Source organism: Equus quagga, chromosome 11, assembly GCF_021613505.1.
Source record: "Equus quagga isolate Etosha38 chromosome 11, UCLA_HA_Equagga_1.0, whole genome shotgun sequence".
NCBI classification, from domain to species: domain Eukaryota; kingdom Metazoa; phylum Chordata; class Mammalia; order Perissodactyla; family Equidae; genus Equus; species Equus quagga.
In genome coordinates, this window is record NC_060277.1 from 43,515,179 (window position 1) to 43,541,650 (window position 26,472).

The window sequence follows — 26,472 nt, forward strand, 5'->3', positions numbered from 1 at the left end:
ACTTGTTAGAAAAATCATGCTGATAAGTCAGGTAATAGGACTAAGTCCTAAACTCCAGCAGTGGCGGTGAGAGTAGGAAGACAGGATCCCAAAGATGAGTCAAGCCAGATCAACAGGGCTTAATGACTCGTTAAATGTAAGGGCCGTGAGACAAAAACAATCAAGAAGTTTTTAATTTATGCTACTGGGTAGGTGTTGATGCCTCTGACCACAGAAGGATATTCAGAAGGAGAAACAAGTTTGGCAAAGAAAATGAGTTCAGCCTGTGACCTGCTGAAATGGGGGTGACCTCCGACACTGGGTTCAGCATGTGCTTGGAAATCTTTAGAGAGCATGGGGCTTGGGTAGAGGGTGGAGGTCCTGGGAGAGGATGAGTTTACCATTTGATCCAGGTCCCTTCACTCTGATTCTCTTGTACTTACCAGGTGACTTTCTGATATTAAGTTTAGCTTCTCAAGTTGGATTTGGTATTTCATTCACTTGGCAATTTTACTTTCAGCCTTAACTTGATAACCCCAAATTGTGGCTTATGAGTCATTCTTCTCTGTGTTTAGGAATCTTGCAGAATCAAATGAGGGTTGATAGAACAGATAAAATCAAATTCGTGAATCTTGCAAACTTTAGTATTAGCTCTAACCATCGCGTCTCCTTCAGGTACAGCTCCCTGCCCTGCCTCAACAGCCAGCCAGCCTATCTTTAACATCCTTTTAAACTACAGGTGTGAAAATCATGAAAACTTAGAAGTAGGTGTGTTTGATGTTTACCTTTATAAAATCTGTGGAAAGTGGGTTTTGAAACATATTCATATTATAAATAACATTTAACCTACATAGAAGACAAATTATACAAACACCTTAGTAAAAGTCACCTAGGCAGAAAAAATATGCTAAATATAAATGACCCCCAGCTATTAAAGCAGGTTTAACAGTCTCTCCATCTTGGAGCCTTTATTATCTATGAGTTGGTATTAGAAGTATGTAAGCTCTAAAATTTAGCTATCAGGCATTCACAAGGGCCCTAAACACAACTGCCTACGAGGTCAGGTAAATAAGGCGAAGAAGCAGAGGGGGAGGCCTGTAAGGCAGCAGGACTTGGAACTGGGAGTGCCTGTCTATTAAAGGGCACAGCTACTACTGGCCAAGTGTTGCCAGGTATTCTGATTTTTTCAAGGGGCAAAAATCCATATTTTATGTAAAATTTCCAGATAGCATCATAATTTCAGTCTTGATGCTGTCAATTTTTTCTAACAAATAAAAGATGAATGGACAGAGTTTTATTTTTCAATTTTAATAGAATGGAAAATGTGTTACAGAAAACAATTTTTAGTTTTTTGTAGCAGTTTGACAGTGAATATCAGTGAGAATCCAAGAAACACACAACCAATGAATGTGCCAGCACCACAAAGTTAACATTTTCTTGGATGCAAAGATACTTTTAACTATTTGCCATTGTTCATAATGTGGTGGTGTCTACTTTAAAAAATATTAGGTTAAAAAATATTAGCCTCAAATTAGGTTTCATCAATAGCTCTAGTTAAGTTCACCTTGACTCCACAGGTGGTTTTAGCCCGGCCCCCTCTGAGACCAGCTATGTAAACCTGGGGCCTGGGCACCCTGGTGCTGCCCTCCTTCATGGACTGCGTGCTGGCATCCTTCGATGAGTACACCTGCGAACCATTTTCTCTTCTCATGTGACTAAGGTCAGTTTGTACTGAGTGAGTAACTTTCTGACGCAAATTGGCCTAAGTAGAAAGAGAATACACAGGAATTATTTTTCAAAAGAACAAATCATATCTGCTTAACCTTTTTTCTCAATCCACAAATAAATTAGACCTACAGCATAGCATAAACCATTAGAATGTTAGAAAATCTAGAACATAATAGAAAATAAGTATCCTTTGCCAAGGAGGAAAATATATAAAATTTTGAAAATAGACCCAAAGAAAGAACATATAGATTCAGATTTACAGTGAGCTCAATTATTTGTTAATCTAATCTGCTAATTCCTTCATTGTTATACTTTGAGATTCATACAACTTGGATTTTTTAACCATATTTGGTTTGCTTTTTAAAAAGAAAAAAATTTAAGATTTCCATTGTCTTTTTCAAATGAGCTTCACCCAAAACTTTTAAAATAAAAAGTTCTTATGTTTTCAGATTATATTTTACATTATTCTACATTTTGTTGACTCCTTTTATGGATTACTTGTAAACATGAAGTTAAACAGATTACTCAGGCTGGGAAGCAAGGAGGAGCTCATAAAAAGAGAGGAGGAGTTACTGAAGTTATGGTGAAGTCCAAGAAAAAAACTCAGAAGGCATTAGAGCATGTGAGTGAAGAGGAAGAGACCTGAAATTCGAGGCCACATTTCAGATTTTGAGATACTGCAGGTGATTAAGAACCAAAACTACTTCCCCTACACGCAGCTTACTGTCTACATTGACAGGACTTTCCTACTCCGTTGTCCTCATAGCATAATTTTACCCTTCCAAGAGACTCTTGCCGAAGCAAATAACTTAAGCATTCATTACAGAACATCCTAAAAGATGCATCACCTCTTCAGTAGTAGGCATCAACACAAAGTTTAGGCCCTAACATTCTTTGCATCCCTAGCCTCCTAAATCTTCACTTGTTATCCCTATCAATGCTGGACTGCTTTTTCATGATTTTTTCCCAACCTACTTCAAGCCCCCTTCCCACCCTCCTACCTACCCCTGGCACTGAAAGACCTGCCTTCAACGAAACTTCAAATTCTCCATAAATTCTGACTTGCTGTTCCTCCTCTGAGACACGTTCAAATCTCTGCTGAGGTGGTGGTTCCCCCTACGACTGTAAGCAATATACTCAGCTTGTCTCATCAGCACGTTATGTTGGTAATATATGGGGAGTTGGCTTTCAACATGATGCAGTTATAGGGGATCATCAAGTCTCAGGTGGGAATCAGAATGAAGTGAAGGTTGAGGAAGAAAAAAAGACAATTCGGTCGGTGTGAAGTGCAGCCCCACTGAATATCCCACTCTCCTAATATTTCCAGTCCAGACGGATGCCGTCGCCTTCCCCTCTCCTATCCTGTCCGTCCATCTCTCCCTCTTCTCCTCTGCCTATTTGTATCTCAAGAGCAACTTAAAATATCACCTAAGTCAATTGAGTAGAATTTTTATTTTGCTTCTGCTATGTACCACTTACCAAGAGGTACTGAAATATTTTTAGTATATCGATGTCACTTGCTAGACTCTTAATTCCTGAAGAACAAAGTACCAGTCATGTGTTGCTTAATGACAGGGGTACATTCTAAGAAATGTGTCGTTAGGCAATTTCGTCATTGTGCGACCATCACAGACTGTACTTACACAAACCTAGATGGTATAGCCTACACACTTAGGCTATATGGCTATTGCTCCTAGGCTACAAACCTGTACAGCATGTTACTGTACTAAGTACTGTAGGCAACTTTAACACAGTGGTAGGTATTTGTGTATCTTAACATAGAAAAGATACAGTAAAAATATAGTATAAAAGATTGAAAAAACAGTACACCTGTATAGGGCACTTACCATGAATGGAGCTTGCAGGACTGGCAGTTGCTCTGGGTGAGTCAGTGAGTGAGTGGTGAGTGAATGTGAAGGCCTCGGACATCACTGTGCACTACCGAAGACTCGAGAAACACTGCACACTTAGGCTACACTAAATTTATAAACATATTTCTCTTTCTTCAACAATAAATTAACCTTAGCTTACTGTAATTTTTTACTTTATAAACGTTTAGATTTTTTTTAACTTTTGACTCTTTTGTAATAATACTTAGCTTAAAACACACATTGTACAGTGTACCAAAATATTTTCTTTCTTTATATCCTTATTCTGTGAGCTTTTTCTATTTTTAAAATCTTTCTTTTTTACTTTTAAACTTTTAAAAAAATTTTTTGGTAAAAATTAAGACACAAACACACACATTAGCCTAGGCCTGCACAGGGTCAGGATCATCAATATCACTGTCTTCCTCCTCTATATCTTGTCCCACAAGAAGGTCTTCAGGGGCAATACCACCCATGGAGCTGTGATCTCCTTTGATAACAATGCCTTCTTCTGGAATACCTCCTGAAGAACTCAAAGGCTTATTTACACCAGCATCACCATAAACACACGAGTAACGTGTTGCATCATGATATTACAAATGGCTATGACATCACTAGGCAATAGGAATTTTTTGTTTCCATTATAATCTCGTAGGACCACTGTTGTATATGTGGTCCATCATTGACCAAAACATCATTATGCAGCACATGACTGTGGTGGGATATATATGTTATCTGATGAGCTCAAGTGAGTTTAGTAGATAATAGAAAAGAATATGGGGAGGGAGCTCCATGAACTACAGAAGAGTAACTGATTGGAATGCTAATGGACCAATGATCTGGAACATATACCAGGAAGCTGAACCTTCCTCATCTCAGGAAATCAGAGAACTAAAAAGCTGCCACCAGGGAGGATCGCAAGGGAAATGATGTGGCTAGTGAGAGCCTGTGAGAGACTGAATATACAAATGGACAAAGGCCAGACCTTATATGACTACAGAATTCTGATCCACAACCTCTGTAGCTGTAGCAATCAGCCCAGAACAGTCAGGAATGGGCCAGCTTCCCTATTTTTCTGCTGCCCCCACCTTGCAACTGAGCACCAACCAGAGAAAGTCAACTGTGTTCACCAAATCAATCACATAAGATGCCCCATTTCAAGTCAGCCCACCTCCCGTCTTCCCTCGTCAACAGCCTCCCATCAGAGAACACCTGAAGCCTTCCCCTTTTCACTATAAAGCTTTCTCACTCCCCCGCCTGCCTTTGAGTCTCCGCCAAACCCAAGTGACGGTGGCTGACCCTTGCTATAGCAAGCTTTGAATAAATAGCCTCTGTTCTCATTTGGGTAGCCTTTGTTTATTTTCACACCTGATCTCAGTTAAAGAGACGGATAAAACATACCAAGAACAGGCTACAGATATAAAAAGAGTTTGTTTCCTTCATACTATAAATGTTTGTTGTTTAAAATGACAAGATACCATAAAAAGGGTAAGTGGGGGGAATTTCACTGAGTCGACAGGGATCACAGTTTCAAAGATAGGCTCTAAGGGTAGGCACCTATTATGATTAAGGTGACTGAGAATCAGAAGGCCAAGAGATCCCAGTGTCTGGAGAGAACATGTTGACAATAAGAGGGGACAATATCTGTGATACAACAAAGACAACATTCTGTTCCTCAAAAGAAGTCCAAAAAACCAAAGGTATACTGTAAATGATTAGAAATAGTTAGGAGTGCTTTAAATACTAGCACCTCTTAGATTAGCACAGTAGATTAAAACTATTATATAGATCAATATACTATTATATATATAGATATATAGATAGATTATATAGATGATAAACTATTATATAGATCAATAGTGTGCAACTATCATTGTTCTAGTTACTGGCTGGTGTAATTTGAGAACAGTTTCATGCTTCTGTATTTCTACATACGCTTAAAATTAGAAGATCTTACAATGTAAAGCTGGTAAATTATAAATTATGCTAATTATTTTTATATTAGCAAAGAACTCTGAACAACCATTATTTTATATAAATAACTTACCAACTCTATGAGTAACAACACATTAAAATTTCCCATCCTATAAATAATTTTAGGAAATATTGTTACAAACCAATTTTATAGCTTTTCTTCTTAATTCCCATTCATTCCACTCATATGATCTCACAATTGTTGGTGGCAATATGTGTGTATCCGTCTGTGTGCCACTTTCACACTTTGTAATTGGTTTTATATGTTTGTCAACATCTTTCACCTAAACAAATGGAGTTTTGCAATTAATATTTGTAAAAAATAAAAATTAAACTAAAATATTTAGCTAAACTGTCAAAAGATTAAAAAAACAAGAACTTCTGAACATGGAATACACCTATAAATAGTAGCAGAGAAAATAAGCTCATACTTGGTGAGCTAAATGTCATTATTTTCCTGGGCATTATGGGTTAGTCCCTGACTTTGTGAAGTTAGTGCAGGAGGCATATTTTGGAAAGGGAAAAGCTAACATCAGTCATTCCCAGGTCGAATGCCCCTCTCCAATTTTCACAATTGGTAGCGTAAGTGAATATTTTGTTGGAAACAGATAGAAGTTTAAAGTAGCTATTAAATATTAGGTATAAATCACATTTGTTTAAAGTATTAGAACATCTTTAGGATACGTCTTAAACCCAAACTATGCATACATAGCAGATTATCATCCAAGGTGGTTTTGTTTTAGTTGAATATGTTGATTTTCTGCCACAGCACCCAGAAGCCCACTATTCAAATATTAAGTATTCAGTAATTCCAGACAAAACAAGATATGATTATGCTGAATATGAAGTTGCTGGTGGGGGTTGTAGAAGTTTAAGGAACTTGGGTCATAGTAAAGAGGAAGGAGAAGAAATTAACTTCTTTCCCCAAATCAAGCAACAGATCATCAGTGAGTGCCTACCATTTAACATAATATATACTTGTTGCTTTCAGAATGATCTTATGATATAGTTGGGTAGATAAAAACATGGGGAAAGGATAATTAACAATATTATACACGTAAATAGCAAGTAAATAATTATAAGGACTGTAGCACTGAAATATGGAGGAACAAAACTCGCCTTCATAGGTATTGAAGGTCACTGAAGAAGAGTTGAAGATTACACAGAAAGAAAGGGAAAAAGAAGACCAGATATATAGGGGGAAATTGTTCTTTAATGGAAAACTATGCATTGTCTACATACGGCACACCTTTCTGGTTATCTGATTCTATCCTTTCATTGTCTTTGAACTCTCTTACAACTCTGTAAATTACATGTAAGTGGTAGCAAGGCCAAATAATTCTTGTCTGTAGACACGAAAAGTCATAATTCCTTCAAGGTTTTTTATGGTACGTGACAACATAATTCTCAAATTTATATGGAAAGTCAAGAGTCAAGTACAGCCAAAATTCTTTAGAGAAGAAAGGGTGGGAGAACTTACTCTACTGGATATAAAGACTTATTATAAAGCCATAGCAAGATCTAGGATTATACTATAATACTATCTTATATAGTAAGATATATAGAATTTTTTAAAAATTGAATAATTGAACAGAATCGAGAGCCTGAAAAATAAGCCCGTGCATATAAGACACTAGCTCAGTGGGGAAAGGAGAGATTATTGAGCAGATGATCTGGGACAATTACTGCTCACACGGGAAAAAGTGACAACTGGATCTTCACTCCCACCAGACACAGAAATCAAATCCAAGCGGACTAAAAACTAGTTTGAAAGGTAAATCCATATTTTTTTTAAAAAAACAATGTAGGAGAATATTTTTATGATCAAGGGTTCATGAGAATTTCTTAAAGAAGACATAAAAGTTCAAGACATGAAGAAAAAGAATGATAAATTACACATTACAATGAAAAATTTTCATTTGTAAGACAGCACAAAAAGAATGAAAAGATAAGCCACAAACTGGGGGAACGTGTATACAAAACATATATCTGACAAAGAATTAGTATCAAAAATGTGCTTTTGAAAAAACACCTCCTACAAATCAATAAGAAAAAGACATATAATCCAGTAGAAAATTGGGCAAAAGACATAGTCATTTCACAGTAACACATTGTTCAGGAATACATACATGAATGGCAAAACTAAAATGGCAAGGGATGAATAACACCGAATTCATAAAGTAGTTACTGCAGCGGGGAAGAGAAAAGAATGAGATTGGAAAAGGGTCCAGGGGGAGCACTGAGAGAGAATTTTCTTGTTATAAGAGATAAACACACAGGTATTTGTTTTTGTTATTTTTATGCAGTGATGCATCCTCTATACCCTTTGGCTGTATTATAATGAAAAGTTCCAGTTATTTATTTAAAATGAGTGGGACATATTTTCCCATGTAGTTTTTTCTTTTTAGCCTTTAGTTTTGTTTTATCAGAATTGATGTATAAGTGCTTTTTAAAAAAGTTATCTCACATACTGTTTTAGAAGTAGGCAGAATATAAAATATAACTAAAACCATTATGTTTTATTAAGGCATAATTAATGAAACTACTCATGGCAAAAATAAAGTAAGCAAATGGTACTTTTTATGGATGGGACAATCTAATGTAATAAACACATAAATTCCCCCCAGAAACTATTTTATTATTTTAATGCAATCCAATTAAAATCTCAGGAAGATCTTCGGGTAACTTGGCAAATTCATTAAGAAATTTGCATGGACATACAAAAATTCAAGCATGAATACCTAAGACAACTTTGAAAAAGGAAAAAGCAAAGGGAAGGGCTTGCTCTATCAGATAATAGAATGTATTACAAAGCAATAGTAATTTGAACAATATGGTGTCAGTATAGAGATAGACAAATACGTCAGTAGAACAGAATTGAGAGCCTAGAAACAAACACATTTCATATGAGAATTGTTAACACAACGGGGGTGGCATCATATTTAGTAGGAAAATCATATATTAGTAAACAGTGTTGGGAAAACTGGCTCACTACATAAGAAATAAAATTAAAACTCCTTATTATCTCCAATGCACTGAAGACTTAAATGTGAATAATAAATTAAAACAAAAGAAAATGTAAATGAATAACCTTAAGACAGTGAAGGATTTCTAAAACAAGACTTTCTAATGCACAATCTTTAAAGGGAAAAATTAATAGATTTGACTACATTAAAATGAAAGACGTATCTTCAATGAAGGACTCAACTGCCAAAGCTGACCGAGAGGTGACAGACTGGGAAAAGACATTTGCAAATTTTATAACTGATAAAGGATTAACACTTACAATAGACAAGACAAGAAACACCTGCCAATCAACAGTTAAAGACAGAAAGAGTAGTACGCGAAAAAGTACTGGCAAAAGTTATGAGTAGCCACTGTATACAAAGCGAAACCGGAATGAGTAACAGATGTAAGAAGAGATGGTGAACTTCACTATCAGAAAAATGCACACTAAAACAATAATGAGATACCATTTTAAATTCATCACATTGGCAAAAATTATAAACACAGGTAAGAGCAAGTGCTAGCAGGATTATGAGTAAGTGACAGATCTCAAGGACTGGAGTTAAACTGGTCCAATCATTTTGACAGTAACCTTTCAGTTGAGCCAAAAATTCTAGGCCTACCATTGGCCCACATACAGAAGGATACCAAACAGACTACTCTCTCTTTACAACAGGGGGAAACTCTGGAGAACTGTCTCATCCAAAAGGACAGCTGGAGTGTCACATCAGCAAACTGGTAGCACCATGTGAGAACAAGCGCGCCACCTGAGCTGTCCAGGGTACTGACCACCACAGCTGACCCCTCCAACCACTCTGTCCTGAGCTTGATCCCAGTCTTCTTGCCCAAGCATTCAGACTACCATCTATGCCTCACTGTCACCAGCCAGACCGTCCTCTTACCAGTCACTGCTTGGATCCCTGTCAACCTGGTCAGTCATACTCAAACCCACCTGCTTCATGGTCAAAATGTTGGTAAAAGTAACAAACACAAAACATTTAAACTATGTATTTTAGGTTTCTATTTTCGTGAGTTTGAAAGACAGGAACTGAACCAGAGAGAGAAGAGACAGAAAGAGCAATTAAAAGGTGAACAATAAAAATGAGAGACAAAGAGAGGGAAAACGAAAAGAATATACAGCAGTAGAACGTGAGCCCCATGCAAGCACGGATTTTTATCTATTTTGTTCACTGCTAATCTCGTGTGCCAAGAATGGTGCCTGGCACACAGGAAGTGGCTCAGTAAATATTTGCTGAATGAATTAAAGAACAGGCACTGACATAAAAAGAAACACACCTTCAGATCTTTTCTGAGGCCTTTCAGACCACTGCAATTTAAACCTGTTAAATTATTTAACAACTCCTAGTATAAGAAAGTTATCACCTATGTTGTCTGTGCTGCACTCCCTCAATCTTAGATAAGGAAATACTGTAGTTTCAATGATTTATCTAAATGTAGTCTTTCTCATTCAGGTTTTTCCAGCCTAATTTGTCAATTTGACTCCTTATGTTGTTTTCGTTATTCTTTGTGGATTTCATTAGTTTCCATCTTCAGATGTGAATCCCCTTCAGATAACCTGTAAAGGCCTCAGCTGACCCTGTCTTTGCCTGGACTTGGGAACCATTCAACAACAAAACACAACTTTAGTTAATTATCCTTTTAAATGTCATATATTCTTAAAATACTGACCCTGCTTACCTGAGAATATGGAATGAGGGTTTCAAACTGTTGATGAAGTTCCAGTAGCTGAATTAATTCTGCATTTTTTTTGGCTTTTTCTGTAATCAAATTAATGTAATTTTCAGGATTTTCTGCAAAGGAATATGCAGCATCTCTGGAATTGAAAGTGTAATACTTGTCTTTATATTTCAAAATTCCAATTGCTGAATTTCCTAAAAATTAAGAAAAGGAATTGAATTAGATACGAAATATTAAGCGAGTCTATGTTCGTAACACACCCATAGAACCAGTCCCTATATACTCCATTTTTAACATATCACTTTTTTAATTTGGCTAAAATATTACAATTAGCAATTTTAAATTATATATTTTGTTAAATTATATTATATGTTAAATTCATAATAAATTAACTAATTTTACACATTTTTAAATTTTAAAGTAGGATTTTGTATAAAAATATTTCACTATCCAGATATAAGATGTTTACAAGTCTTTCATGAGAAGCCACTTAGTCATCTGGCTGGTTTTTCAAATCCTCTTAAATGCTACTATAAGCATTGTTTTAAAAATAATTCTGGGGGCTGGCCCAGTGGCACAGCAGTTAAGTGTACATGTTCCGCTTGGGCAGCCCAGGGTTCACCAGTTCAGATCCCGGGTGTGGACATGGCAGCACTTGGCAAGCGCTGTGGTAGGCATCCCACATATAAAGTAGAGGAAGATGGGCACGGATATTAGCTCAGGGCCAGTCTTCCTCAGCAAAAAGAGGAGGACTGGTGGCAGATGTTAGCTCAGGGCTAATCTTCCTCAAAAAAAAAAAAAATCTGTAGGAACTACAAAAATAGGACATCTTTTCCAAAATGCAAATTTGCATGTTAGAAAGCATTTCTCACTGTCAAAACATACTACATAAAATATGGATTATTAAATATATACACAGTTTGTGGTAATTATATAGGAGACAGCAATACTGTCTTATTTATTTATTCTTTCAATTATTCAACAAATATTTACTGACTCTGTTCTTGGCACTGAGAATATAGAAGAAAACAAAGTTCCTGCTCACAACAAATCAACAAATATACCATAGGCCAGGAAGTGATCAGTGCTTCAGAAAAAATACTAAAAATAAAGGAGGTTAAACACATAGTAAAAGGTAGAAGGGTGAGGTTGACATTTAAATTGGGTGACCAGGAAAGGCTGAATAACAAGAGGGAGCAGGGTATGTAGCTACCTAGGGGACAGAGCTTCCAAGTAGGCACAATAGCAAGTGCAAAGGCTCTGAGGTGCAGAGGCTCCTGAGGTGAAAATGGGCTTGGAACGTTCAAGAACAGCAACAAGGCCAGTGACGCTGGAGTAGTGAGAAAGGAAAGAGTGGTAGGCAATAGTCAGGGATGACATCTGAAGAGGACCCTGACTGGTAAGCCACAGCATCACCTTGGGATTTAAGCCATGTGGTCTGCATCCCCCACGGAAAGAGGGAAGTCCTACAGAATTCCTCTGAGGTAGCGCAGGTTGCTCCTGCCCAGAAAATACTGTAGTAAGTAGAAATAATGTAGTAAACAGAAATAAAGTAGTCACGACTAGCTTATTCGGAGAAGATTCTGAAACCCTCAGCCCTACAAGCCCTTCTACTTTTCTATTTCTCTCTTTCTTAGAATCATAGTGGAAGCTGGAAGGGACCAAACAGACCTCCCAGTTGTTCCCTCTCCTTTTCCTGACACGGAAACTGAGGTCCACAGCAGGCATGAGATTTGCTGAAGCTTCTTAAGTTCACTCAGTTCCCAGGTATAACTGGGACTGGAAAGCAGGCTTTCCTGAATCTTAGCCCAAAGCTTTTTCAACCACATCCTGCTACCTCTGTCATCACCCCACGTCCCTGTTTGTGTCTCTCATGACTCCCTTCCATTCTTCGTTGTGAAAGAAGGAAGAAAGGAAGGGAGGGAGGGAGGAAAGATGGAAGGAAAAAGGAAAGGAAAAGAAGAAAAGAAAGAAACCATCTACATTCCATCACTTTTTACTTCACGGCTCTTAACTTTTCTCCTCAGTACAGTTACCCTCCCAGGGCCTTAGAATAATGCCATTCTGTCAGGGCCCCACGGTAAACCATCTGTTACTCCCATTATGAAAAAATCTAATACCATAAAAAATGAGTCAATTTGTATATTCTCTAGCCTGTATATACACACAATCTCAATCATTCTTTGGAATAAAAAAGTACCACCCAACTGTGAAACACAACAAAAGAAATAACAAAGAGGGAAGAAAAGGAAGGAGGTGAAAGGTGTAAGGCAAACAAAAAAACAATGTCATCAAACTGTTTTCATTCTAGCTCTAACTGACTTCTTGTTATTCCCAATTCACAAGGCACTTTTTGGATAATAATTTATTTCATCAGAATTTCTGATTCACTCTTTGTTTTGGAGATGCTCTAGTAATAAATACATCATAAAAAATTGTACTTGATAAAATACTGGCCATATCTTTCGAGGCATCTGACTTACACAGAAATCCTGATCTATGTTAATAGAATATAACCATAAAGTGACAAAGAATTTTTTTTAATAAACATCTCAGTCAAATTAGTGTTGCTCTTTCAAGTAATTACTTTGAAGATGATATATTTTAGTAATGCCATCTAACATTTCTGGAATCCTTCACTGGGCATATGAGTCGGCCCTCTTTTACGACACTGTAGCATCCATGTTTCATTATATACGCATTCCATCACTTATCATCTGTACTATAATTTCTTGTTCATTTCAGTCTACCAGATTATACTGTGAGCACCTCAAAGATGAAGACTTTGTCTGAATCATCTTTGTAGCTCCTTTCATTGCTCACCATCAGATCCCATGAAGTTTTAAAAAATGAATAAATGACAATGACAGCACTTCATTTAAAGAAAAAATGGGGAAGTGGGAGTAATATTATTTCCAATCCTATACCTGGAAGGAGAAGACCATCTGTTGTAGCAAATGTGTAAGCACAAAATCCCCGATACTGAAGTAACAATTTATCAAAATTTGCTGTTGTTTCTGGGAAAAGCCATTCCAGTTTTCTGAAATCCTCTGCATTTACTCTATCTTCTAAAATGAAAAGGAAAATAAGAAAAACTTATTCAATGAGAAGAGTAAACAACGGAAGGAAATAAGCGGAAGAGAGTGGCTGCTATGTGACTAAACTAGAGACAGATCAACTTCATTCAAGATGGCGCAGCTCTTTCTACTAGCTGGCAAAAGACTCTGAATACGGTGCTTATATACTGACACTACTGCTTCTGAGACAGTTGAGAATGTTCTGAGCAGAAAGAGTCAGGAAATATCTCTTAGTAACCTAATTTTGATAGCAAGATGTACAATCTTTGTTCTTTACACTTTCAAAAAGTTCTTCCAAGTGTTGGTTGATCTACTTACATTTGATAGTCAAACTGACTAAATTTTTTTACACAAATAAAAACGTGTATTTATAAAACATTGATCCCCAAGATTTGTAGCTTTTGCAATCCTACCTACACTTCTCTGCCTGGCTCTACATACAAACAGCAGATACACAGTGACGTTGTGGCTACAACCAGAAGTAAATGCATAATTTGGAGAAAATAAACCTTCCTTCGTTTTTCCTGATAAGCCTGAAAGCCCCAAACAGTGATGAGACGTGGCAAGTGTAAATTAAATTCTTTCAAAGGAACATTGGGTCTCCCAAGTCACTGGTGCAGTCACTTGATAAACAGTGTTCTGGTGAATAAAAAGTTTTGATATATGGTGGGAAATGACACGTCTAAACCAGGTGCAAGGAAACTGTTTTGCCCATACGGTTGAGCTACTATCTACTTAGACATGCTGTTTTAATGAAAAGAAAAATGAATAGGAAAAACTTTAACTGGAAGGATACTTTTGAGTCTCTTTGATTTGGTTTCCAGATTTTATGTATTTTACTAGTTTAAGAATGGAAATTACCACTACATTTTTATTTTTCACTTTTACAAAAATCAAATTTGAAAAGGAAATTTAGAGAGTAAATTATCTAATTTCTGGAAAAACTTTCTTTTAGGCAACAACTCAAGTCCCAGACTCTACTTTGGCATTTCTCATGAATTTTAAGTTGTCTTTAACTAAGATAGAAGGGACCAAAAACGTTAAAAGAAGGTTATCGATAAAGACAGCCTTCCTATAAGAATACCCTCTTAAAGGACCTAAAATAAGCTCAATTTTACAGGGATAAAATTGATTTATTTATAAATTTCAACCTGAATATGAGGTAGATACATGGCAAATATTTCAAAGAAAAGGAGCTTTATTTGAAATAACTATAGTAAGGATTAGTATCCTTTTCTACTAAAAATCAATAATAAAATCGGTAAGACTACAACACAAACACAAAACCACAGACAACCATTGTTGGCCAAAATACTAACAATAACATTAGAAATGGTTATTTCTGGATAGTAAAATATTCAGGTTACATATTTTCAGTTTTCCACATTTTCTATAATGACCATTAGTACTTTTGTAATCAAAAAAGATACTATTTTATCAGAAAGATATAACATGAAAAGGTTAAAACGAAAGAGTGACTTTATTCCAAAGGGAATTTTAAAAGGAAGAGGAAATAATGGATGATTCCTATTACCCATCTGTTCTCTCATTCTACACACATCAGTTTTCACAGTCACTCCATCAAGAAGACCTCGCAGTACTTTCTCAGGAAAAAGTAGTTCATGAGCACCCAGAAATGCCTCCAGGTGACTAGTTAAATTACTGAGGACACTAATCAAAACTGTTTCATCCTGAAAGCTGGTCCACAGATTGGAAAGTGCAATGAAGATGGGCTGCAGAAGAGAAAACAATGTGCAAAACATTAACTGTTTAATAAAACTATAGATCATTGTACTCTCAAAAATAAATACAACTTTTCATTTATACAGAAATTAATTCTTCCTTAAGACAAGTGAAAGTCTCACGAAGTTAGATAATAGAATCTAGAGAGAAATTGGACTCCAAAATTATGAGAAAATAAACTTGCATTTTATTTCAAAGCATTTTATTTTGGGATGATTGTCATAAAATTAATTTACTCAAAAAAGCCACACACACTTGATCAGCTAAGAAAGATTCATGGACGCTTCACCTCAAAAGATCAAGGAGAAGGGGCTGGCCCTGTGGCCGAGCGGTTAAGTTCGCGCACTCCGCTGCGGGCGGCCCAGTGTTTCGTTGGTTCGAATCCTGGGCGCGGACATGGCACTGCTCATCAGACCATGCTGAGGCAGCGTCCCACATGCCACAACTAGAAGGACCCACAACAAAGAATATACAACTATGTACCGGGGGGCTTTGGGGAGAAAAAGGAAAAAATAAAATCTTAAAAAAAAAAAGATCAAGGAGAAAATATCCTCTTTTTCCAAAAAAGCTAAATATGACTTATTATAACTAGATTTGTCTTCCTTAATCTTGACTCAAAAATCTGGAAAGTGTAGAGACGCTAATTGGGGCATGCCTCGTGAGCTGCAGGTGAAAGATCTTTGGTCAGTGAGATAAATGTTTTTTATTCATATAAAAGTTCACTAACTTACAGAACAAACAAAAAAATTAATCAGGCCCTACTTATAAATTAAACAACTTAGCTTTTTGTTTCTTGGTTTTTAAAATGAAGTATTGAGAATGATTACAGAAAATTATGAGAGCCACAAAATGCTCTATAAAATACTGCACGTGCATCTTATACCTCTTTGGGGCTACCAGATTTGCCCATAAAGTGGTACAGATAATCAGAAAGTCAGTGTAAGTATAGGCCTGGTAAACAAAGTGATTATTATCTATCTTTGCAGAAAGCTTACAAGTTATAGCACCTCTTTGCTGGAGGTAATTTCTAACTAGCTACTGTGAACACATTTTCAACACTGCACTATGGATTACTTTTTTTCTTTTACTTTGTTTTTTTTTTTTTTTTTTTTTGGTGAGGAAGATGGGCCCTAAGCTAACATAACATCTATTGCCAATCTTCCTCTTTTTGCTTGAGAAAGATGGTCCCTGAGCTAACATCTGTGCCAATCTTCCTTTACTTTGTATATGGGACACTGCCACAGCGTGGCTTGATGAGTGGTGTGTAGGTCTGTGCCCAGGATCTGAACTTGCGAACCCCAGGCTGCCAAGCAGCACATGCAAACTTAACCACTGTGCCACTGGGCCAGCCCCCCATGGATTATTTTTGTTGCCATAGGCAACACTTCAGTAACAATCACCCCATGGATTATTTTTGTTGCCATAAGCAACAAAGTAACAATCACCTACCAAAGGAATCCTCTCATTCAACTTATACTATTACTATAAAATAACCATAAAAAACAGGATCAATTTGTATAAAATTAATATAGTTTTAGTACTTAATAGTTAATAATTATAATTACTTCCAATTCAATTTTATAGAACTCAAAAGTACATTTGCCCTTAAACAAGGTCGAAGTTAATGACAAATACTTACAAAGACTTGTGATGTCGGGACAGCTGTCTTTGATTTTACAATCATTTTTAATTGTTCCAGCTGGGCTCCTAACTTCTTTATCATCATTTCCACTTCTTGAGCACAAGTAATTATATCTGACTGTGAAGACAATATAATTTGCATTAATATTTTTATAATTTCACTACAAAAACCTTCTGTGTTTTAAACCCCACCTGCCCCCTACATCTCTTGAAGGTAAGCTCAGTGAGGGCAGAGAGTGTGTCCTGCATGGCACCCCGAGACCAAGAACAGCACTGACACATGGAGGGTGTTCCAGAAGTATCTGTTGGACGGATGAACCTTTTGAAACACAATGGCTATAATTTTTGTCAAATGTATAAAAGTATTCTTTGATATCCAGCATAATTGCATTCCCGAGAGGTGAATCCTATGACACAACTTTGTATAGCTGTTATTTTCCCATTCCTCATGATACAATTAATGAAGTGTTCCTCTGAAAACTATTTTGATGCCAAGATTTTTAAAAATTACATTCAAAAATGAAGAAAATCTGGGGGCCAGCCCTGAGGCGTATGGTTAAGTTTTATGTGCTCTGCTTCGGCAGCCCAGGTTCATAGGTTCAGATCCTGGATTCAGACCCACCCCACTCATCGCCATGCTGTGGTGGCGACCCACATACAAAATAGAGGAAGACTGGCATAGATGTTAGCTCAGGGGCAATCTTCCTCAGTCATAAAAAAGAGGGAGATTGGCAACAAATGTTAACTCAGGGCAAATGTTTCTAAGTGAAAAAAAATGAAGAAAATCTTAGAAACTAAGGATTGAAAAAACACAGCATATTTCTGATACAACAATAGTAATCCGAAAATAAAGTGCTAAATGCTGAATCTGAAATAATCACTAGCATTTATTCATACTATGTGCTAAGCACCATATGAAACACAAGCACAAAAAGCATTAACTACAAATAAGAAAACCAAGCTACAGAAGGTAAGTAAATTGCCCAAGGATATACAGCTAAGAAGGGGCAGAATCATGGTTCTACCCAGACCAACTGAGGACAGAGCCCAGCTCTTACCCAGTACGTGCACTGCCTAAGATGTGACCAGAAATGACAATGGTCTGGGTTTATCAGCACAGTGTAAAACTGTGATATCTATTTGAAGAGAAAAAAAGTGCATTCGAGTTCTCAGTATCTGTAGCCTAATTATATGCTTTACTAGACTATTTTTAAATGACGAAAATAATTACTTCATAAGAAACAGCAAATATTACTACTGTATTTCAACTAATAAAACTTTTTATTCAATGTGCATCCTGTTTTGATCATATCCATTCTACTCTTTCAGCATCTCCCCTCCTCTTGCTTTACTTTTCCATATAATACTATCTATCCTACCTAGTAGGTCGCTTGTCTACTCCACAGACTATTTTTCCCCCTTGTTAGTTTTCCTTTAGGAATCAAATATGAAAATGCAGTCCTTAAAGTCTTTTTTGATTTGTGCAACAGCAACAAGAAACAGAAATAAATCTGCATATGTTCTCCAAAGTAAAAGTTACATTCAAGACAGAACACTTCTTAAAACCTAGAACTGAAGATACTCTAGACTTCCTCCCCCAAGCTTGTTTGCAGGATCCATTCACAGAGTAGGCATGCAGAACTTCTTGATTTTTTTCTGATAATGTCCTAAAGTAATCATTCTGTTTAATTTTACCAAAAAGAACTTGTTCACAACTATGTAGAATTCTAGCTGTGAAGTTAGACCTCACAAATAAATGGCAAGATATTCCCCGTTCACGGATTGGAAGAACGAATACTGTTAAAAAGTCCATACTACCCAAAGCAGTCTAGATTCAATGCAATCTCTATCAAAATCCCAGTGGCATTTTTCAAGGAAAGAGAACAAACAATCCTAAAATTTGTATGGAACCACAAAAGACTCCAAAAAGCCAAAGCAATCTTGAGAAAGAAGAACAAAGATGAAGACTTCGCACTTCCTGATTTCAAACCATATTTTAAAGCTATAGTAATCAATACAGCACTGTACTGGCATCAAAAGAGACACATCGATCAACGAAACAGAATACAGAGCCCCGAAATAAACCCACACCTGTAAGGTCAATAATTATGACAAAGGAGTAAAATAAAGAATATACAGTGGGGAAGGTCAGTCTCTCCAATAAACGATGTTGGAAAAACTAGATGGTCACATGCAAAAGAATTAAACTGGACTACTATCTTACATCATACGCAAAAATCAACTCAAAATGGATTAAAGACTTGAACATAAGACTTGAACCCATAAAAGTTCTAGAAGAAAACATAGGCGGTAAGCTCCTTGACATCAGTCTTGGAGATGATTTTTTGGATTTGATACCAAAAGCAAAGGTAACGGAAGCAAAAATAAACAAACGGGATTACATCAAACTAAAAAGCTTCTGCACAGCAAAGGAAACCATCAACAAAATTAAAAGGCAACCTACTGAATGGGAGAAAATATTATAAATCATACAGTATCTGATAAGAGATTAACGTCCAAAATATATAAAGAACCCACACAACTCAATAGCAAAAAATCCCAAACAATCCAATTAAAAAATGGGCAAAGGATCTGAATAGACATTTTTCCAAAGAAGACATACAGATAGCCAACAGGTATGTGAAAAAGTGATCAACATCACAAATCATGAGAGAAATACAAAGCAAAACCATAATGAGATATCACCTTACACCTGTGAGAATGGCTAATATCAAAAAGACAAAAAATAAGTTTTGGCGAGGATGTGGAGAAAAGGGAATCCTTGTGCACTGTTGGTGGAAATGTAAATTCATACAGCCACTATAGAAAACAGCATGGAGGTTCCTCAAAAAATTAAAAATAGAACTACCATATGACCTAGAAATTCCACTTCTGAGTATTTATCCAAAGGAAATTAAAACACTAATGAGAAAAGATATCTGCACCCCCATGTTCACTGCAGCATTATTCACAATAGTCAAGACATGGAAACAACCTAAGTCTCCATCAACGGATGAACAGATAAAGAAAATGTAGCGTGTACGCACAACGGAATATTATTCAGCCATAAAAAAGAAGGAAATCCTGCCATTTGTGACAACATGAACGCACCTTGAAGGCATCAAGCTAAGTGAAATAAGTCAAACAGAGAAAGACAAATATTGTGTTATCTTACTTACATGTGGAATCTTAAAAAATTTTTTAAAAACTGAGCTCACAGATACAGAGAATAGAATGGTAGTTGAAATAGGCAGGGGAAGAGGGGGTGGGTGAAACGGGTGAAGGGGGTCAGAAGGTACAAACCTCCAGTTATAAGATAAACAAGTCCTGGGGGTGTAATGTACAGCATGGTGACTATAGTAAACAATACTGTATTGTATATTTGAAAGTTACTAAGCAAGTAGATCTTAAAAGTCCTCATCACAAGAAAAACAAAATTTGTAACTATGTGAGGTTAAGGATGTTAACTAGACTTATTGTAGTGATCATTTTGCAATATATACATGTATCAAATTATTATGTTGTACACCTGAAACTAATTAATGTCATATGTCAGTTACATGTCAATTTTTAAAAAGCCAGTTTCACTTAACAGTAGCTATGATGATGCAGTAAAAGGTATTAATTTTATTAAATCTTGATCCTTAAGTACACAGCTTTCTAATATTCAGTGTGATAAAATGGAAAGTACATATAAAATTCTTCTACTGCACATTAAAATGGGTAGTTCTTTTGAGGAAAATATTTACATGATTGAATTGCAAACTGAACTAGCTTCTCCCCTCCAACAACAGAACACCACTTTTACTTGAAATAACAACTGAAAAACTATGATTTTTGAGTGTTAGCTATTTGGCAGATATTTTCTTTAGTGTGGATGAAACAAGTCTGTCACTCCAGGAAAACAATAGTTTTTGTTGCCAATGATAAAATCCACATTTTGAAAAACATGTATCTGCCACCATGAACTTGACAGCATCCTGACACTTAAAAAGATATTTCTAATGAGATTGTTGGTGAAAAAAATAATAAAGTTAGTCCTCTAGGAATGCCTGCTATCACTTAAAAAGTTTTTTTCATGGGGCTGGCTGGTGGTGCAGCGGTTAAGTTTGCACGTTCTGCTTCTTGGCAGCCCGGGGTTCACCAGTTCAGATTTCAGGTGTGGACATGGCACCACTTGGCAAAAGCCATGCTGTGGCAGACATCCCACATATAAAATAGAGGAGATGGGCATGGATATTAGCTCAGGGCCAGTCTTCCTCAGCAAAAAGACGATGATTGGCAGCAGTTAGCTCAGGGCTAATCTTCCTCAAAAAAAAAAAGTTTTTTTCATAATGCAGTCAAAAACTGCTTGGGGAAAGCCTGTGATCCCAACATGCTGCTTCTCCTCCCCTCTCCCTTTTCAGTTTATGAGTTCCTCATATTTTCTTCCATGGATGTCTTTCAACAAGTCTAAAAAAGACACAGATTCCACCTAACTGATTTTTTACTTGCAGTATCAGGAAAAATCAGGAAGTCCTGTGTTGTCTATTCTGTGAATGAGCCCTGCAAACAGAGCTCGGGGGAGGAAGTCTACAAAAGTCTTGACTTAAACATTTTAGGAAATGTTCTGTGTCAACTTTTATTTGCACAGTAACAATAAGCAGCTTTCTCTCTTTGGTGACTGCCTTGCACTTCAACAGCCTACAGAGGATGGAATTCTGCTCTCTCAGCTAAGACTGTCATTAGGACTGTGATCACCCCGCCTTTTTCTCTTCCAGAATATTTGAATTTGTTGACTGCAGCAGATAATGTCTTGATCAAAAGAAAAGAAAATAACTTACTATCTTACCCAGGGTATAAGTGGATTTTCCAAATGTTTGCATAAACAGAATGTAGCATTGGCAAAAGAAGAAATTTTTAAATTCAAATCAATACTTCAAAAAATTATATTAATATCTGTTCAGATAATGTAAAAAAATTTTTAAGACTATCCATAGACTTCACAGATAAGAAAAACTCTCAGCCAAACAAAAATTGCCATATTTTATAACCTAGAGATAATACTGATCAAACTAATATCGATTCTGTAATACTCAACCTTAACCATAACTAAGGTAGATCCACGCAGGAAGACTGAATAGTTACAAAACACAACAAAAAAAGAAACTCTGATTAAGCAGCAAAATGTCAGAAAATTAAGAGAACTCATCTTGACCCTGACTGGAATTAGTATGAACTAGTCACGATGACTGCTAAGATCAGAGTTACCTTTCTCAATAATATGAGCAGCAAAGGCCTTGGAAATAAGATATTATCTAGAAAAATAAGAACTCTCCAGTTTGTGCCTCTACCAAAATGAAATCAGAGCTGTTCTGGTAAAGCTCTCACAATGATAATGATGGTAATAATAAACATCACTGGTGGAAGCAGGATCATCATCGTTGTCATCATCATCATCAATTTACTGAGCTCTTTCTATGTGCCAGGCACTGTTCTCCCTTATTTACATAGTGGAGACTATCGATAACCCCATTTTACAGATGTGGAAACCAAGGCACAGCGAAGTTAGGCAACTTCCTCAAAGACAGATTTAGTAAGTAGCAAAGTCAGGATTAGAACCCACGCAGTCTGGCTGCAGAGCCCACACTCATCACTTACACACTCTACTCACTGTCCGTCTAGCTCTAAGAGTGAGAACTCCAATGAGAATTTCAGACTGTCAGTTAGCTGTTTGACTATGATTCACAATTACAAGCTGTGAAAAGATACCATATGATGATATCCCTTCTGAACGCAGATGACAAAAGTGAATGCAAGGTCATATTCCTGTGGACCTGTGTGCACTTCAAGATAAACTGACGTAAAAAATCCTTAGTATGTATCTAGTTACGCAAGGTTGATAGCCACAAGTCAATGTTAGGGGAACATCTACCCTAAAGAATGATTTGGTTTGGAATAGTTGATTGAGAGTCTCCCTTCTGAAGGCAATTAGATAGTAGGTCAGTTGTAAGGACCACTCCTAGTTTGTTGCAATGAAGTCATGTCATCTGGATGTTTATCTTCCTATTCTCCACAGTGGAGGTAAGGAGAGAAGACAGATCAAGTACATTCGAAAGTAGTAGCAAGCCATTAAGATACAAGTTAAAAAGAAGAGATGACCAGAATACATCTTATTCTACCCCTCAAGACCCTAGTATTCACACATACAAAAGATGGCTCCACTGATTCTGAGTATCATGGTTGTTGGAAAGCAGAGGCTGTGTGAAGGTAAACAGTGACCCACAGGATGGAAGTGTCAATTAACTCGGGGGAATCCTGTCACAATGTGTAGGTACGTGAAATCATCACATTGTACACTTCGAACATCTTACAACTTCACTTGTTAATTATACCTCAATAAAGCTGGGGGGAAAAAACCAGTGACCAGTGGGAACATAGCTTGCTGTCATGATGTAGTTAAACAGTATTCCCTGGAAGCCTAGGGTGGCATGGGCATGCTCCTTGGTGAAAAGGTCTTCAAATCCTTCCATCTAAATACCTGTCTTATACTTTCAGGATTCTGAGTAAGTTTCCAACTGAATGAAAGTGCTCTGTTGCTGAAAAAAAGTTTAAAATCACCACTTTACCATATTTTCCAACTCTGGGGATATTGTTTGGCTTGCTCATTAGATCTAAAAACATCAGAAATAAAAATCTTTTCTGCCAATTTTTACAGTAAGAACAATTACATAAAAATTATTTGAGTGCCAACTACCTGCCAAACAACATGTTAGACACTTGCTCTGAATTAAAACAAACAATGCAGTATTACTTACCTATACACACATCCCACTGCTTAACAACAATCATGCTATGGAGCGCCAAAGAGAATAAACAACTAGAAAATCAATATATTAAAATCAAAATCCAACTTCCCCATTTCTATTTTAGTTCCTACAGATGCAATAGAAACTGTGCAGTTATTAAGGTCGTCTCCTTTATCAATGACCTCATTCTACCTTTAGTTTTAGCCCCATAATACATGAAGAAGCTGCATTCTATGGAAAAGCCCAGATCTTATGACATTAGCTCACCAAGATGATCTGAAGGAAGATCTCATATTGTCGCACATTATACAGTGCCTCTTTTAACATATACGGCTGAAGTTGCACACTCATGAGCGGGTTCTGTCTGACTTTCTCAAGGATGGCTGTGTAGCGGTATGCCTGCTCCTGGGCAATCTGAAGTTGGGAGTCAATATGCTGAGTGGTGGCTGGGATCGCTTCATGGAGAATAGCTGGCACTGGTTTAAAAGGCATATTAAGAAAGACATGAAGGAATCTAAAAAGAATTAAGAAGAAAGCCTAGAAAGTGGTCATATTTTGAACATTGAGTAGGTTTTTTTTCTCAGCCAAATAAATAATAATGAGGCATGTATTTCACAGCTCCCACACCTTGAAGAATGAAAAAAACATCTGTCCAAACAAAAGCTATTGTCAGAAGGACTACCAAAAGTTAGAGCAGATCAGCTTTTGCCACTACAAGAAAGAAGAGTCTAAAGAATAGGTTTGGTATCCTGTGCCACTGACCGAGCGCCTCTGAAAAGACCACTCCCCCTCTCCTTCTGTATGTCTTCTTTTCTATTCGTAAAAAAGAAAAAAGGGTGTGCAACTTGAGAAACTGACTGGGATACTGAAAAATAACACAATAGTCTAGGAAGATAGGGAACTTTAGGAAGAATGGGAATTTGACTTTTTAGAACAGCTTTTAAAAGGCAAAAAATTACCCTAGTGTCCCAGATCAGTGATCTGGTAGAAGCCACTAACTAACCCCTTATCGGTGGGCCTATATGCGCACCCAGTCCACGAGGAAGCAACTTCTACTGGTAGGTCCTTGACCAGATAGTTCACGAGCACTTTCAAACTTTAGGTAAGGAAAGGATTAAGTATATAACAGCATAGCAAAGGCTCCTGAATTCACAGATCTGCAGATAGCTCCTCTCGGACCTCTTCATTCCATTAACCGCATCAGCAACTGTTCTCAGGATGCTTTTTATTTTCTAAATCACGGAGTTTTATTCCCTTTGGTTATCTGATTTGGAGTAAAGCACACAAAGCCCCAGGGAATTGGGGAGGTTGACCTCCGGGCAGGCCCCCTCACTTGTTTCACTGATTCATTCTCCCAAACTAGCTTCACAGTACACAAAACTTAAAGTCTTGCCCTAGCAAAACTAAAAATCACTATACAGGGGCCGGCCTGGTGGCGCAGTGGTTAAGTTCACACGTTCTGCTTCTCGGCGGCCCTGGAGTTTGCTAGTTCGGATCCTGGGTGTGGACATGGCACCGCTTGGGAAAAGCCATGCTGTGGTACACGTCCCACGTATAAAGTGGAGGAAGATGGGCATGGATGTTAGCTCAGGGTCAGTCTTCCTCAGCAAAAAGAGGAGGATTGGCAGTAGTTAGCTCAGGACTAATCTTCCTCAAAAAAAAAAAATCACTATACATTATGAACATTACCTAAGGTATAGTCAAAACCACAAATCTTAAATCTAAGAATGCCAGTGGTGTCCTGGGTGTTATTTTCTTCACATGCAAGTTAAATTTTAAACCTGCATAATCTATAGAATTAACCTAACGATATACCTACGGTCATCAATGCCTTCTCCTCCCTTTCCACAGTCTCGGTTAAATAAACGAATTCCAGTAACAATCATGGTGAGTTCTTTCAGCTGGCGTTCTTTGTCCTTCTTAGACAGAGTTAGAAATGTCCCAAGCTCAGCCTGAGGAAACACACTCTGTAGGGCAGCTAAAACCAACCACAAAAATGACAACAAAATGATAGAATAAAGATATCAGAATTTAAATCATGTTTCTTTCAGCAGAAAGTCGAGGCCGGTCTTCATAGTTACTTCTATGATTCTTTACACTTCTGATACCTGATTACAGAATACACAGCAAAACTGATCACATGCCGAAGCTGGGCTACTGAAATTAATTTCAATAAATTAATAATTATAATTAATTTCAATAATTAAGCACCCATCAATAATTTTTTGGCAATGGTCATTAAAACAAGCTTTCTAATTAGGGCTCTGAGTAGAAAAATTGATGCTTTAAAATAACTATGGAAGAAAGCCATAAGAAGGTTAGAGATCTTCCCTATTCCTTATCTTAAAGTATGAAAGTGGCAAGTATCTCCTGAAGATAAAATGGTGTCCTTTTCCATCATCCATTTAGGCGAGACAATTCCTTTCATCAATATGAAACTCACTTCCAGCAGTCCTCATTACCCACTCAGCTGGGTACTCTTAATCATACTGTCAGTGTTTCTCTAATGAGAAGTAACAGGCCCCCGGAGACACATGGCTCTAAGAAAGCTAACAATATTCACATTCCAGAGGTGCTACTTGAGGTTTAGAGTTGATACACAGTGTAAAAGGAGTCTGGGTAAGTTTTAACCTCTTATTTGTGCTGATTTTTTTTTTCAGATAAAAATGAAACTTCATCAACACTTGTAATTTAACACATTGTATAAGCCACAATGTTCATATATTTTCATTATGGAATGGAAATCATGTCTACTTGTTACCTGTTGCCTCTCTGACAATCTTGATATCTGTGGGGGATCCGAGCCCAGAGCGCAGTAACACATAGCTGACGATCTTTCGGTAGAGGCTTTCTAATTCTTCTCTAGCACATGCTCTGTTGTCTGTAATTTCTCTCATAACAGAGCCTAATCTAGACTCCAGAACTCGGTGATGCTCTTCAAGAAATTCCTCTAAAATTGGCAAAGGACAA

The 26,472-nt window shown here is 37.0% G+C and overlaps 1 protein-coding gene across 6 annotated transcripts in view; it reads right to left on the bottom strand.

Moving 5' to 3' along the window:
• Positions 1 to 1,271: 1,271 nt before the first annotated feature.
• CFAP206 (cilia and flagella associated protein 206) overlaps positions 1,272 to 26,472 on the bottom strand; it is a 31,848-nt gene continuing 6,647 nt past the window's right edge. For 5 of the 6 annotated variants that reach the window (XM_046676505.1, XM_046676503.1, XM_046676504.1 and 2 more), the window contains 9 exons: positions 26,264 to 26,452; positions 25,322 to 25,480; positions 23,770 to 23,978; positions 16,713 to 16,832; positions 14,865 to 15,063; positions 13,181 to 13,321; positions 10,254 to 10,447; positions 5,693 to 5,833; positions 1,272 to 1,741 (listed from right to left, as the gene is read on the bottom strand). In XM_046676505.1, the coding sequence (XP_046532461.1) occupies positions 1,511 to 1,741; positions 5,693 to 5,833; positions 10,254 to 10,447; positions 13,181 to 13,321; positions 14,865 to 15,063; positions 16,713 to 16,832; positions 23,770 to 23,978; positions 25,322 to 25,480; positions 26,264 to 26,452 (1,583 nt within the window). In that variant the 3' untranslated portion in view covers positions 1,272 to 1,510. The remainder of the gene's footprint in view (positions 1,742 to 5,692; positions 5,834 to 10,253; positions 10,448 to 13,180; positions 13,322 to 14,864; positions 15,064 to 16,712; positions 16,833 to 23,769; positions 23,979 to 25,321; positions 25,481 to 26,263; positions 26,453 to 26,472) is intronic. The other variant, XM_046676508.1, reaches the window with a different exon arrangement.